We start from the raw sequence: 17,346 nt of genomic DNA on the forward strand, positions 1-17,346 counted from the left end.
TGGATTAAGACGCACGATGCTCAATATTTGTAATATTGTAAAACGCGTATTTTTAAAATGTTTTATATACGAATGGAATTCTAATTAATCAACTGAACTACTAGAGTTTAAGAAAAAAAATGCACTTAGAAACGTGTTTTAAAAATTCAAGACAAAAGTTGTGCATTCCTAATGTGATTTATTTTGTTAAAGGTGAAGGGGTCTCCTTGCGCGTTCTCCTTGGCTGTCTGCTGTGAAAGACTTTGAACTTGAACTTTACTTGTTGTCCCTGTCCAGCCGAATATGAATCGATTGTGAAAATGCTTATCGATTTTGTATATTTAGGCCTAATACATACATTAAATATATAAACCGACTAATTTTCAATTGATCAAAAATGCTTTTTTCCTCTCTAAATGCGTAATTTGTAATTTGTGCGTGCAAATTATTGGCTATTTCTTTCTGATGTCATAGTTTAAAATATGATATAATTTTAGTGTTCTATTGCGATTGTAATTTTATTTTCATTTTGTACACCAATTTGGATGTCCAAAGAGCTACATTTTATTAAGTGCTCAATACTAGTTATACATTTATGCCAGGGATTTATGCCTCAGATGTAAGTCACTTTTGATAAAAGCGTCTGCTAAATGACTAAATGTAAATGTAAATGGATTTAAATGTGATCCTCTTCCTTATTAACAACTGTATATTCGTAATTATGTGGATGGAATATGTTCAGACACATTATTCATCATAAGGTCGTGAAAACTGCAAGTAACTTGTTTTTGTACTTTATAGTGCAAATTATATAATTTAGTTTTTTTTTTAATTTTGAGAAGTCTTTACTTGATCACTTCAAGTCAAATGCAAATACTCAAGGACGTTTTCCATGCTTTTGTTGGCAATACCAACCCTTGCTTTGACCTTCATCATGTTTCGTTATACGATGTTAAATGCAGAGGGAGAACAAATTGTCGTTTTGGGTTCATATAGGCCTATACCTATAATATGACGATTAAAACAACTTTTGTTCGTATTTTTATGGTGATTTCAGAAGCTATTTGTGCGTTTTTTTTCCTGAGGTAAACCTCCTTCGTAGGACTATTCACGTGTACACTTCTTTACAGCGGTGAATAATAGCAATAGCCTAACAAACCATCCAATTTCGTTTACCTTTATGTTACATATAGCCTACTGTAGAAAGTAACAAAAATATGTAACAACATAGATATGTAGCCTACTTATGTCAGAGGTGGTCGCTCACTGTGAATTGAACGAGTTTGATGCAGTTAGCATCTTCAAATAATGTTTTCTGTAATCCAGCGTTTCTGAGTATAAACATCTATTGTGTATTCATCAATTCCTTGTCTTTAAAGTAAGAATTAACTGTAGATACTTAGAAAAGGAATACATAAAATTAATACTTGCGCATCACAGTACCATGAGAATATCAAACATGGCGAAAATAATTGTGTCCAGTGATGAATTTGAGGCCAGAATTGACCACCACTTTTCATTATTTTTCATTACTTTTCACATACTTTCCCGGACTCTCTGATGCGTCATATGGATAATTGTAAATATGAGATATAACTGAATAATATGTTATTTTTTCCAGGGATTTTGAGCACTGTCAGAATATGCCAGATTTTTGTTCTCATCGATGTTTTTAACATTCCATCGTTCAGCTCTTTGAACCTCTGTACACACAATTGAGTGTAGGGTAATAAAGAGAGATCTTTTTATTTTTTAAAAAGACTGCACATGTACTAAAATAACAATAACAAAATGTGAATTTACACACATCCCTTTGTTTTCACGATGATTTCTATGCTTTTTGATATGCTTTTTTGTTTTTTTCCTGAGTAGTGAAGCTGCCCACTTCTTTAGAGAATTCATATATGTACTACTGCACATTACGTTGGTTTTCCAGTATTTTCTGTACATTTGAGCTCTTCTCAGCAGTGGCTGAGATCCAGCTTTTCACACTTAGGACATCTGAGGGACTCAACCTTCAACTATAAAAGGTGCATACATTCATATTAGAAACCAATATTAAACGTTTGTTCAGGATGATCGGTGTAAAATTTGTCTTGTGGGAAATATGTTGGCCTATAATGTCTTGTACAGTCTTAAAAGTAAACGTTACAAAAACCGAGTTTTGCCATGATGCCACATGAAGAATGTTTTTTGGTTCCCCAGAAAACCTTTCAGTGATCAGTTCTTAAAATAACCATTTTTGTTTATGAAGTAGGCTAATATTTAATCAGCTAAGGAACCTTTTGTGCAAAGGTTGTTTATGAAAGCATCGATGCCAATAATGAAACTTTATTTTAAAGAGTGTACCTTATGTAGCTCTTAAAATAACTTGCTAGTTCTTATATTTATTTAAATTCTGCAAGGGGGTTATACATGTAGTCGAGAAATGTTGTATGAAAAAGTACGCACTCAACAGCACTACGTAGCCTATAGCCTATCGCATGCAAATAGATGGCAGATTTTGGATAAACAGCATAACAGTGTTTAATGACTTTTTCAGACTATGGTTCTTATCTTTAGGTGGTTATTTTATATACGATTATGAAACATTTATAATTTAATAAAGTTTTGTAAATCAAAAAAGTATATTTTTCCAATGATGACTGAACGCCTGTGAATTTGTGAAATATAACACAAAATAACTAATGTTAATTGTAGCAAGTTATTGTTGAAATACAAGCTCCTTTGCTGTTTGTAGCTGATGCTAGGGGTGAAAAAAAACATAGAGGTAAAATTACTCGCAGCTGTTTTAATTAATTGTTGAAAAGACGACTATTCAGCCTCCGTGTTTAAACCGCGATATGGATTCGTTTTGTCGTTTAAAATAAATCTAAATATATGTTGCATTTTTAGTATCCTAAACAAACTTCTGTCACACTTTTTTCTGGTGAAAAACAACGAGCCATGACAAACGCTTGTTTTTTTAACCATATTTCTAACTCATTCCATATTAGTTAGCCTGTGTGATATGCGTAGCCTAAATATCAGATACTAGCCTATTTATACACTATAATATAATAAGGCCAGTGTATTTGTAAAAAGTAAGAACTTGAAGTAAATTGGTGTTGGTTGCTGTAGTGTGTTTTTTTTCTCTCTTAAAGATACAATATTCGGAAATAATTGCCTAAAAACGCAAGAACTGTTACTTGGCAGGTTTCTTCTTCTTCGAGCTACAAATTCGGCCTACCACAAAACCGATTAAAAAATGATTTTATAATGACATTGGTCCATATTCTAGCTCATATTCCAGGTTAATTTTCATATCCCACCTCTGACATGGGCATTCTGAGATCCCAATGTAACACAGTCTCATCCCAAAAAGTCATATAACTGACGAGACCGGGTTGCCCAATGGTATGCCTATATTCCAACAGGCTATATAAGAAAAAAAACTATATTCGACTATCTTATATATCTTTAAAGAAGATGTCAGAAACCGAGAAAGTTGCACTTACATGCTGTCGCAATTAACATGTCTGCAGAGGAACTGACCGCCTCCTTTAACTTGAACTTGGACTTCCGACTAGACGTGCCTGAAAGTGGGGGAGACATTTTGTGAGACGCTCTGACAAACGGACTTTTAGTTACCATTGTAATGCAGCCCTCTGAATGTAAATGACTTAACGTGGTAAAATGAGTAACGTATAAATTCCGAAGCTACACAAGTACGAGTTGTCAAAACGTACATGAGATCCTCTGAGTCAGTGCTTTTGGATTTTAATGTTGTTCCCAGTTTTACTACACCGACATAAATAGACCGGCAAAACCGAAAACATGCTACGAGTCCAGTCAACATAACGAGTTTTTTCGTGTGTTTTTCTGTGTTTTTATAGCTAAGATTTTGCGTTCTCATTTCAGTGTAACCTATGGTAGGCTAGTAATAGCATAATTGCAACGCAGGTGATATATAGGCCTAACAAAGAAATCTGATCGTGCACTTCTGTTAAAAATGAAGATCTTGGTCTATAGGCCTACGTTCATATTTCTTACTACCATTCCTCATTATGCCTGAACGCAATTTAAATTGTCATCTCACTTGCTCATGCTGTTCTTCAGGCTATAAGCCACAGATTTTACCGCATTGCACCGAGGCTGAATCGACGTAGGCCTAGTCATATTCTGCTGAACTATGCGAGATTTAACACGGATTTGTTCCTTCAAGGGGATGCTATTGCTTTCTGGAATAAGAAAGAAGGTCATTACGAAACAGCGTTTGAGCTGTTCTGTTTCGAACGACTATTTTTTTAATACGTACACACTGTTCTTTTTTTAGATTGAATTTAAATTGAATGCTATTGGAATAGTGGTACAGCACTGCAGTGACATTGATACATATTCATGAACGTTGCCACTGCACTCTGCAGGATGTTTTTTTTTTCCATAGAAGAATCAATTCCTGAACAAGGCCTACAGCAGCCCCGCAAGAATGTGCATGCAGAGGCAAAGTTGTAGCTTTTAAGCGCCTTGAGCACATTACATTTTTTTTGATGCAGTGCTTATTGGCACATTGCGTTTGCATTTTTGAAGACATTCTTTTAAAATACATATAGCTACTGTTCTTATGTAAACATCGAGTATTTTGGTGGGAAATTCATTCTTTCTTGGTTAATAAAGAAAATATGCTGTTTGAACCACGTTATATCTGCATTGATTTTACTTGTAGACCAGGTATTGTAGAGAAGGTACGTAGCCTATACTTTTAACTCACGTCTTTGCAATTTGACAAGTTTTATTAATAATTTAAAAAGGGTGGACATTAATGTTTAGATGTTATAGGCCTAAATGAATTTCAGAAAACACTTTGTTTAAAGAGTGAGTGAATGATGTATGATTTACCCATCATGAAGAAATTTGTATCTAACTAAACAACAGAACGTGAATTTTCTGATGGTCTCTGTGTGCACTAGAAACCAGAATAGAAGCCACCTTTTAATAGGGCTGTGGCTAGCGAGCTTTAACTGATGTTGCAATCGATCTTTCAACCACTCTATGACAACGTAAGATGCACAGACACCACAATGCTGCTCCCAAATCTCAGAATGACAGATTTCTTTGTCTTTACATCATACAACTAAAACTTTTAAACTATTACTTTTACATGAATGAATATACAGATCAACTCAAGTCTGAGCCCTAGTATAATAGCCTAAAATATACTGTTTTAATGTCAGAAAATGAGTTAAAATGTTCATACTTAAGATTTGGGCACAATGTGGTTAGAGAGATGAATAAGAAAACACGACGGGTCTATGCCAGTAGCTAATAGATTGGTATGGTATTTAATACATCATAACAGAGCAATGAAATTAGACTAAGGTTTTTATAGTGTAAACAAAACTATGTATTACTTAAAACATTACTTTTACCATGTATGATAGATTGCATTAGAATAATTTCCCAGGGGATCGACTATTTCTCTCCAATGGTCATAATATATATATATATATATATTTTTTTTTTGTAAATTATCGCTGCGTCGCCAAGGCTGCGATGCATTGGTTTGGTGACGTCAGATGTTAGAACAGTTGATTCTCAAATGTGTTGGTTCTCAGATCTCAAATGTGAAATGCACAGACAATGTTTTTTTATTGAGCTTTTTGATGTCTTTAAACATTTTTTAAATTCTTTTTCAAAACATCACTCCCAGTAACTTTTGGCTTTAAAGTGTGCTAATGAATAAGTCAGATATCATAAAGCTTTCTGATTATAATATGTATTTGGGCCTGTGATTGTTGAATTAAGAAGCAACCTGACTCACTGAATGAAGGGCATGAAGAGTTATATTTCAGTGTAGCCTATACACCTGTGGTTTCTTTGCAACAGAAAAGCGAAAAAATCAGAGTCTAAGATTATTCCATTGAAAGCACTGCTTGCAGTCAGTGACAAACTAACACGCAGAGATGCAGCTGTGAGGAAACGTATAGGCTATAAAACAAATTTGCATGCTAGATCTCTATTGCATTTTCAGTAGCCTAATTGTTTTGTCTTATTCATCAGTGTTATTAAAAGTAACACATTTGCAATACTTGAAATAAATCGTTGGACATTTGAAATAAAGCTTAAGTATTTTGCCATTCAAATAAAAAATGGAAGAAAGAAAGGTGCTTAATCACACATCAGGCGCTAGTTTACATAGACACAAACTCACTCTCATCAGACACAGGGACACTCACTAAATCCTCTTCCAGTTTGACACTGTGGTCACCGTTTTAAAGGTGCCGTGTGTTGAGACTCGATGGAACCTTTATGCCGTTTTAGCGGTCTTACTGCTATTCAAACAATGCTCATTAATTTTACTGTATACTTGCTAATACGGAACTGTAATTTAGCTATATTGAGTCTTATATTTAGCCATAATATGTACATAATATTTATTTATTTTTAAACCACACAAATAAAAAAAATAAAAAATTTAAAAAGCCCAGTGAAGTAAATCCCGATATTACAATACGCAGGATTTTTAATAGGTGTGTTAAAGTGGGGACGCCTTTAATGTCGCTTTAAAATGAATAGCACAAATAGTCAGCTTTTTAAATGATACACTGCTATTTCAAATATTAATTAATATTGAGTTATTCCAAATCGTTTTATTCAAACTGATTCATGTGTTTTGATATCATTTTCAACTTAAGCAATAACATCGGAGCAAAACGTTGATCCGTATGGAATGCGATGTTACATTTGAAATGAGTCAAACGTGTAAATACACTTTAGCTGCAGCTGTGCTGTAGGCTAAATAATAGAAATGTTTTTCATTGATGAATAGAATTACATTTTGATGTCACTTGGGATTTTGTTTTATAAGAAGAGGTAGGCTATATTTTCTTAAATATGTTATAACGGTGATAGTTAAGATTGTAGGCTAAACAAGCTCCGACTTGATTGTAGAAATCTACTTTTTGAATAGCTGAAATCTGATATTGCAATTGGTGACGAATTGATCAAAATGAACTTGAGACGAAATTATCAAAAAGGTCTTTCCAGGGAAAATGAGTTTACTTCACAAGTTATTGCAACTTCACATGAAATATAAAAAATCAGGTAACAAATGTTCAACCAAAATCTCTTGCATTCAGTATCTTCCTTTAACATTTTTGTGTTTTCACATTCGTAATTTGTTGCTTTGAGGGAGCAAAAGTAAAGAAGTCACTGCATTCGCCAAATATTGTTCTGTGTTTTGTAAAAAACATGGTTCTTGTAGCGGCTCTCATTGAATGTCAACAAATCTGGATAATATATGCTTTATAATTAACATGTCATAGTAGAGGAACTCTTCACAGAAACACAAGAGGAAGAAAGCAGATTCGCCAGAAAGGGATTTCTGCATTGTTAGTCGTATTTGTCTTCCTACTCGTATAGTTTTACAGTTGCCTGTGGACTTTAAAAATTAGGAATTACTTTGGATTGTTTGCTAGTTTCTTTTCCGTTTTCCCAATGTGTATCTCAAAGGCTTTCAAACTACAGCGAGTTTGCATGCATACGAGTGTGAAGTTCATTCTTGTCTGTCTAGACTCTGATTACGACCTTGTTTGTCTGCGTTTTTTACCTTGACCTTGGACTTCCATGCAGCTGCCATTTGTAAGAATTGTCCATTCTTCAGTCTGTGAAGACAGCGGTGGATATCTTTGCAAATAAGAGGGATCAATGAACTAACTCATCAACATTATATCTTACGCACAACACTGTCTAAAAGGTTTAAAAATGTTCAAATTACCTGCACTCTAAAAAATGCTGGGTTGTTTTAACCCAATTTTGGGTAAAATATGGACATACCCAGCCATTGGGTTAAAAAATGTAATTTAAAAATGTAACCCAATGGCTGGGTTTGTCCATATTTTACCCAAAATTGGGTTAAATCAACCCAGCATTTTTTAGAGTGTGTAATACACAAGGACCGTCTCTCTCTCTCCCCCTCTCTCTCTGCCTCGTCGCTACACATTTGAAACTAATAGCAGAGGAATGTTTTAACAGGGAATGGCACTCTTATTCATTCCTCTTGAAACGTTGCATTGTAAATGTGCAACATCAGACCGGAAGAAAATATTCTGATCCAGGGGTGATAAATTCATTCTTGTCATGACAACTAGCTGGTTTTATTTAAATATTAAGTTGTATTCTACAATCTAGTATTTAAATGGGAATAAAAATGAGGCATAACTGAGTAAATTACTACCATATTGGGAAAACGTAAATCTCTTTTTTAGTGTGTGTGTTTGTGTAATCATGACGGTGAACATTTTGTAACACATTTTGTATCCATACAACTTTTTTATGCATATTATGCTGATATCATTCATTACTTTACATACACGTCAACTTCAACATTAACATGGACGGTATGGAAAATAATTAAGTGCAATTGTGTAACTGAATATGCTTTTGGCAAATTATTTGATAAGTTCGACAAAAACATACACAGTGATTAAAAACAATTCGCAAATTAGACAATCTCTCCGGCCATTAGTTTGATAATGAAAATGACACGAAATGAAAAATACCCTATTCCTCGTATGAATGTGTTTGATTCTGTCTGGCTGTTGTTGTTTTTTTTTGTTTTTGTTTTTTTAAATTATTATTATTAGTTATAGTGTTGTTGGTCTATTTTTATTTGTTTCTAAAAAAAAATGTACAGAAGATTGGTTCATACGTAGCCTATAGAAAATAATGCACCTATTTTTCCTCTTTGAAATTGCAAGCGATTCCGCTCATAGGTTAATGACAATCAGTTGCTTTTATTGAAATAAAATAACTGACAAATATTTAAATGAATACGACCATTTTAATCGTGTGCAGTGTGCTTGTCTGATACACAAATTAATAAATAAAGAGTTTTACAGAATATATGTAGGCCTATGCTTTTTTGTATGTGCCCCATGAATGTATAATGTTGTTACAGATATGCGACTTTTTAGAATGTTGATACTAGAGGAGGTTAAGTAATGAAACCGTGCACACTGCTAAGTGTCCAGACGTTTGTCGGCAGAAATGTTGAGGTTGTTTTCGTTCCACTTAGCTTGAAGCCTTCCCCTTTAAGAATGACTGTCTCCAACTCTCTTAGCCAATGCCTGGGCACAGACAACCTTAGAAGCCAGGCGTGAAACGTGAGCCAGTAGTTGTTTAAAGGGATTATTCTTCCCACCCACAATCCAGTCTCTTCGGGCTAGTTAGCATATCACGTGCCTGCGCTTTAATGAACTGGACACATGGATATAGTCGTGCGCATGCGCGTGCGTAAAATGTAGTTGGAAATGAGGTATCAGTCTTGGAGTAGGCGACTTTTAAAAAGCATCGGCAGCCCGTGATATGACGACTTCGCTGGTCCTGCATCCACGCTGGGCGGACACCTTGATGTACGTGTATGAAAAAAGCCCGAATGAAAATAATCAAAATAAAAGCCAAATTATGGAAGGATTGAGCGGGAATTGCCCTGCGACTCATTGCAGGGAACTGATTTCACACCCCGCGCTGGGGCGGCATTCCGGCACCATAGCGACTCACCAGGGATCCGTGTACTCGGATATATCTTCCCCAGAAACCGGGCGACAGTGTCCCGCTCCTCAGACGTCATCTAGCGCCTCTCTGAGTTACGGCTACCCCTTTGGAAACCCTTACTACGGTTGCAGATTATCTCACTCGCACAACGTGAACTTGCAGCAGAAACCATGTTCATACCATCCAGCAGAAAAATATGCCGAAACGAGCAGCGCTTTGCCCTCGGAGGAGCTCTCCAGCAGGGCAAAAGAGTTTGCTTTCTACCCGAGTTTTGCCAGCTCGTACCAGGCGGTTCCAGGATATTTAGACATGTCGGTGGTTCCCAGTATTAGCGCGCATCCCGAGCCACGTCACGATGCATTGATCCCCATGGAGGGCTATCAACACTGGGCTCTGTCGAATGGCTGGGATGGGCAGGTGTACTGTTCAAAGGAGCAAACACAGTCTTCTCATCTTTGGAAATCTCCTTTTCCAGGTAAGTCTTACCACACTTGTGAAACCATTAACAATAAAAAATAAATCAAAGAACATGCATAATAGGGGTACCAATACGACTTCCTGTTATGATAATTTGGCTAGACTTTTTTTTTTACTCCAACTGTAAACTTAACATGCAGAGTATTCACCTTAAATGTTTCGATATATATTCTCGAATAAAAGCCATCAGCTGATAAGACATTTGAACTCAAACATCTACATAATGCATTACGATTGCGCACCCACAATGTCTGCATGAACCTGTCAAATGTGCAATTTTTGTTCCATTAATTTTTGACACGTGACAGTTGGGAAAATCTAAATTGGCTTTCCAGAACAAGAATTTGAGCAAATCCTAACCACAAGTAAGACTGAGTTTAGAATAGATATGTTTTATTTACTCCCTCTCACATAAAATAGTACAATGTTTGAGTGACGTATCTGGTTACAGAGGATAGTCATATATTAACTCGGATATTATTGAGTCACAGGATTCTTAAGGCAGGAAAGTCACGCAATTTGGAACTGGGGTATGGCAATATTGCCTACCTTTGCTCCTCCCGTATAATATGATAATAAAAGGTCTTATTTGTACCATGCATATAAATCTTTGACAGCAGTGATCGGGAGTGGTGCCCCGCAATCTGTTATGGACATTTAGAGAATTCCATGTAGCAGCATTTTTTTTTTCCAAGAGCAGCTGACGTTCTGTAGTCAAGTTATTGATTTTAGCTGTGCATGGGCAAAATATTGACTCGGTCATTCAGTATTGTTACTCAGCTGTGGCAAATCAAAATTACAAAATGCCAATATTGTGACTATATACTGGCTTATAGGCTACTGTCGCATTATAGTGCCGTGCCCCCCCCCCCCCCCCCCCAGACGTCGTCACCACAATAAAACACAGGTATTGCCTATATTTTAAAATATCCACATATAAGGCTATAGGGCTATAGAAACAGACAAAATAGGCTTTTTAATGCAGTACTTGTGCTTGTGTTGTTTTTATACATCGTCCCAACCAGTTTTTACAGTTAAAGTCTGTTTGGATTCGTTAGACAACAATACGTCTATGAGAAGGGCAGTTGACATGCCTCTGTCTTGTGTAAATGTTATGTAGCCTACCAGAGTAAAGACAGAGAAACACATAGAATAGGCTACATCTGAATGTATCTGCTTCAGATGCCATGATGAGCCTATAAGATCCTTCACCTTATTTTACCTTTATGCCACAGTAAGGCAGTGATTTGGGGAAATTAATGTTGCTGAGCGTCAATGTGTTTACATTTATAATTAAAATGCACGTGATTTAACAGTATATTGTTTAAGGAGTAGTCTATTTGTTTGACAAGCACCTGTCGTAAACCCTCAATTTTGAAAAGACTTTACACTAAGAATGATTTGGTCTTTTCACACACACACACACACACACACACACACACACACACACACACACACACACACACACACACACACACACACATATATATATATAAAATGTAGCTAATATTTTTTTTAATATTATTTTTCACAATAGGAACATAAATTGTTCATTTATAACATTGGCCCCAGATCACTGACCATCATTAAATCATTTGACGCAACAATTAAATACTTTATTAAATAGATAACTCAGTTTCCGCATGGTGTCAAATTGAGCTTGATGCTTCCATTCACTTTTTGTTTTTCAGATGTTGTTCCGTTGCAGCCGGAAGTCAGCAGTTATCGGCGGGGGCGCAAAAAGCGTGTTCCTTACACCAAGCTACAACTGAAGGAACTGGAAAAGGAGTATGCAGCAAGCAAGTTTATCACCAAAGACAAGAGACGACGTATCTCTGCGACAACCAACCTCTCAGAACGCCAAGTTACTATTTGGTTTCAGAACCGCAGAGTGAAGGAGAAAAAGTTTGTCAGTAAATCCAAGACTAATAATCACATGCATACTTGATGCATGTTTCGTACTTTTTTCCCCGCCAGCTTATATCCTTCCGTCCAGAAAGTCTGATATTTACCTCTGTTCCGAAATCATGAATGAAGAACATCCGGGCAGCCTCAAGCCTAACCTGTCTTCTTTCACTTTATTTAATTTAAATCATGCACACAGTACCATAACCGCTCACTCTTTGGCTTTTTGGGCATATGATACAAAACTGTGAAAATACAGAAAAAAAACATTTCAACTTCGTCCTTTTCTATGAATGTACATATATAAATAATAAATATTTAAAATTACACAAATATCAAAGAGACACATGGTTTACGTGCATCTGAAAATGAAAGGAGTCGCGACTATTCTGCATCTCTTAATATGTGCGTCAAAGCCAGCCAGCAGAAAACACTCGAGGGGCTCAACACGCACGAGAAGAGAAAGAAAAAAAAATCAATCGGACACTTTGGATGAATCAAGACTTGTATAAACTCTCAAAAGGCTATTGCAAATATTGAACTGAGTCACGAATAGAAACCGTAATTTGTTTTTCGTGGAGATGACCATAGATTTTGCTAGAATGAGCCTGCGAGACTTCAGAAGCTAAATGGTTCACTGTGGGATACATTGCTTTTTAATGCCGAGGGTAAACCATGGCTGCTAATGTTAACTGTACAGTTTAATGCTTCTATTATTTAATTTAGGTTTTGCGTATGACAGTTCTGTAAAAAAAAGATAAGGAATGTTTCAAGATCATTTGTATGTGTCCCTATTAGCAGTGAAGGATGACTCTGCCATGCAACTGGAATGATTGTAAGCTTTTAAAAATCATTTAGTATTAAACATTAATGCACAGCCTTTTTGTTTTTATATAGAAATGTGTATCGTAAAGCATTGGAGCTGTTCACACAACTTGTCTGTATCTCTTTTCGTGCAGTATGTGAACTGTATTGTGGTGTTCAATTCCTAAAGTAATGAATTGAGACATATTTCATAAATAAAAATGACAATGGAATTTGTTGAGTACATATTTGTTGTGAATCAATGCATAATCAATTATTATGACGACGCTGCAAGGCCCATGGCCGCTTCAAATGCATATCTATCTTCCTGTCCGTCCGACTTTCTTCATTAGTGAGAGTTTTCTAATGAGCTATTAGATTGAATGTTAGTGTGTCAGTATTGGGTGAGGGTTGTTGAACTAGCGCACAGCCTGTATTTTTGTTGCGAAGATGATTTTTCTATTTTTATTAATCAACAGGAGACTCTGGCTTGCTTAAAATATACGTAAGAAATATGCACAACCTTCATAGATGTTGATAATGATAAGATAGAAGATAATGGAATTAACTTTTGACTCTTACATGTTCTATTTTAAAAACATGAATCTCTAAATTTGAATCAGAATGCTCGCGCTGCGGGTTTGCCACTATGCCTTATGCATAAAGCAAACAGCGCACTTAGTGTATAAATGTAACGATAGTGTCTATTTACTTTATTACATGGCTAATAATGCCATTCTTCGCTATAATTATATTCAGTATTATATCATTCAATTTAAGCAAGACTTAATGTATGTCTTACTCGGACTATAATTTTACAGTTTAGCTAATTTTGAAGAATAAAAGTGAAAGAAGGTTCATCTTCAATGAAACGTCACAATGAATATGCCACCACAACATTCAGATAAGTTTGTTCTTCACAGTTTGGTACTGGTTCGTGAGTACTATCCCGTTCGGCTCTTAAGGTATGGTCGGAGGTACAACATTCATTGATTGCTTAAAATGATTTAATTCTAAAATAACATTAGTATTTTAGTAATATTATATTAATTTTCAACATTTGGTAAATAAAGCTACCTGAAACACTGTAAAATGTCTACTTTTAAATACTTTTTGTTATGACACGCCATATAAATGTAATGCTGGTGGCAGTGTATACGCATATTTAAATGCTTCAACATATCCACAGTAAAAACAAAAATTGCTGCCATTAACTTACATAAACTTGGAAGTTTCAGTCATTTCTTAAATTAAGTCGCAACTTAAATTATATTAAATTGACCTTAAAAAATTAGTTGAATCTTCTATAGCGTAACTTATAAAAAAAGTTGAAAATTGCTTAACTTAAAGCAATGTAAAAACATACGTTGTCATAACGTAATGATCATATTATTTACAGTGTTATATTTTTTTAATTCAGTTATAATTAAGAAATGATTGGACGTTCTTGAATCTTTATAAAAATATCTGTTTTTAAAGTTAACCTACTTATTATTTTTTACAACAAGGCGTCGCTAACTCCCTTTTGTCTAAATTCTATAGAATTAGTATTCATTCATGAAATAAGGAATTCTATTAAATGTAGGCCTATATCAGAGTTATATAGTCGATGTATACATGAGTTATTTAAATATAAGAACCATTATACGAAAAATAAACAATTTGGTAGGCTAAATAGTAATTGCTTACGAACGCTTGGGTAACCCCCTCAGTAGCACGTATGAAGCACACACACTGTAACTGGTCAAACTTTCTTGTCATCAGTCAACTATCAGCATTTGTATATTTTGTTGAAGTTGGTTACTTTGAAAACCGAGAAATGTAATATAAACTTCATGACTTAAGCCGTGTGTTTTAACGTCACGTGATCGCGCGTTACCCTTGACCATGACTATGCAGTCGCTTTGACCTTGACATCACAGAGTCTTGTGAATAATAAACAGAGGGGCTGGACACCACTGCCCGTGGTTTGTTTTCAGGCAAACAAGGTGTTATTTCCCTGTCTAGACGGCGAGAGTTAATGACATACCATAAATACATAAAAAAAAGGAAAATGCTCTGATTATCCAATATCCTTGTCATTGTGAAAATGTACACTGTGTACATTTTCAGTCCCCCGTTTTGTACTACTTACACCATTTTTCTCTTCCGCGATCCCTTTATAAGTTTTAACCCACCAATGGTTGTATTCTCTCATCATGAGGTGTAGGTTATATTGACCACGAAGGCAGGTAGTGCATTTACGTCTGCAAAAGACAGTGCTCAGAGATGTCATCTTGTGTTATTTCCATAGGCGCGCCAAGGAATGGGTACTTCTTACCAAATATCGAGAGATGCATCCTCCACAGGGTCTCGTCAAAAGGTACGGCTAGTTTATTTATTTGTAGTGAATATGCGCATTGCCTTGGTTTTAAATATGGAAATGAGTAGGTAATTTATATAGAACGATATGAATTTATTTTGTGTCTTTTATTGATGCACTTGTTCTCTCAAGCTACCATTTTCTGTCTGGTTATAGGCGCAAGGCCTATTCACAAATACGCAAAACTATTATGAGCAATGGGAGGAAAAGATTACTTCGAAATATATATATTTTCTTCCTACTCACGTGAGCGTCTCGCTTTGCAATTTTGTTTTCTTTAATTTATAGCTGTTTGTAATTTTTTGATCATTTATTCTCAGCAACAAAACAAAAACAACAAAAGTAATTTATTAAATTGTTGGATTTCAATTGTCAGAATGCAAATTATTAACTCGATTAAACAACTGTATTTCTCATAATTAGTTGCAGACTAGTTCAAACCTGTTGGTTTTGGGAACTATTTCTTGCTATTAAAAAATATAGAAATAGTTGTATTTTTTTTTTACTAGAATAACAATAACACTTGCAGGTCTTGCATATGGACAAAATGTGTTATTGTTATATAGAAATCGGATTAATCATTATTTGATTATTTATGTTATGCATTTATTTAGAATTATTTCTCTTACTCTCACCATTGCATTGGTTTATTAATTGTAAACTCAACAAAACTGTTGCACGTATATGCACATTGTCTTATATTAGGCCTATACTGCTTAAATTTATTAAATATAACGTATACATATATATTTTTTGTTTAAATGCATGCATACATACCAATTTTTAAAGCAGGCACTCATACCGAATTTGAGAAAAATAAATATATAAATAAACTCTTTTCACAACTATATGGTTTCAGGGGATATGTTACTCAAATTATAAATGTTCCGTGCAAAAGGCCTGCTCAGCAAAATGTGCTCACGAAGGGTTTTCTTTTATTCACCGGTTCTAAACTGAGCAGCTGGAATGTGAAGAGAGAGATCAGTGGGTTGAGCAGAAAGGGGGCTGATAACCTCTGGTGGCGTATGGTGGAAATATCAGGAAGTGAGCAGTGGAGACTCAACACGAAGACACATGCTTTGCCACACGTCTTTACATTTTTGTCTGGCACACGTAGACCTACTCTTACTGAGTATGTATGTTAAATTTAAGAAGAAGATAGCGAACAAACTAGTAATATGTAGGCTTTTTTTGTTGTGCATATTTAATGAATTTATAGTGTTTACGAAAAGGCATGCTACGCATACCGGACACTGAATTGTATGATTATGGGTTGTGTTGATTAAACTATATCGACCTTTACATTTATCCATTTAGCAGATGTTTGTGTTCAAAGCGCCTTACACGAGAGAAATAGAAGCAATTCAAAGAGCCATCAATATTTCTAATAGCCTGCACAACGCCGGGTTTATTTGTAAATGTAGATTACGAAGCAAGTTAGTCTTGCTTAGTGCGGCTGATTTAATTGCCACATGTATATAATAGGCTATATATTTATTATTTTATATATGATGTATATTATATGATAGTATTTAAGATGCATTGCATCTCTTCCAATGTGAACCAGATTTGCATCTATAATGTTTTTTTTCTATTTGTATTTTATGAACTTAGAATATTACGAGCTGCACAGTCCATGAAACAACATAATAAATAAATATAGAATAAAAAATAAATATGAACAAAAACGTAGGTCAGGTTTGCGATTTTTAATCGCCGTAAAGTCTGTTGAACCACTTTTGCTACAATTTTCCTATTTAAGCTCAATTTATAATTACTTAATTTAAAACAACAATTCTACCTGTTATTTTATTTTTATTTTTTTTTAAGATGCATGCAATAATGCAAACGTATTAGTTAAATTTGTGAGATCTTCATTATACACACTTTTTCTGGAAGTTGCGTCTTTAATTCTCTACGATGTTTTCTAAAGCTGTGTTTTTATTGTCATGGTCATTATTTTAATTTACTATTGTAGTTAGCGTTATTATTAGTATTAAATTTTCTAAAGTTTATATGGATACCCGATTATATCATCAAACATTCATCCTTTCTCCAAATTGAGTTAAAGTATTTAAGAACAAGTATTTAAGAACAGGAATTTTGCATTTATTTCACATTTTAATGTATACGTTTTTGTTTCCTCGAGAAATTGGCCTCGAAGGACATTTACTGCAAGGCTTTCACTGAGCCAACCTGTCTTCCAAAATCAAAGACAATAAAAAGGCCTTTGTTTACGCCATGGCCCTGTCTGGACGGGAAAGAGATTCCAAGACAGCAATCTC

The 17,346-nt window shown here is 35.0% G+C and overlaps 1 protein-coding gene across 1 annotated transcript; it reads left to right on the forward strand.

Annotated features, from left to right (window-relative positions):
• The first annotated feature begins 9,208 nt into the window (after positions 1 to 9,208).
• hoxc13a (homeobox C13a) lies at positions 9,209 to 12,932 on the forward strand. The gene is made up of 2 exons (XM_039651534.2): positions 9,209 to 9,988; positions 11,682 to 12,932. The coding sequence occupies exons 1-2, from the start codon at positions 9,325 to 9,327 to the stop codon at positions 11,936 to 11,938; spliced, it is 921 nt and encodes a 306-aa protein (XP_039507468.1). The 5' UTR covers positions 9,209 to 9,324; the 3' UTR covers positions 11,939 to 12,932.
• Positions 12,933 to 17,346: the final 4,414 nt, after the last annotated feature.

The sequence above is a fragment of the Pimephales promelas genome, chromosome 20 (genome assembly GCF_988280905.1).
Source record: "Pimephales promelas chromosome 20, fPimPro1.hap1.1, whole genome shotgun sequence".
Classification (NCBI taxonomy): domain Eukaryota; kingdom Metazoa; phylum Chordata; class Actinopteri; order Cypriniformes; family Leuciscidae; genus Pimephales; species Pimephales promelas.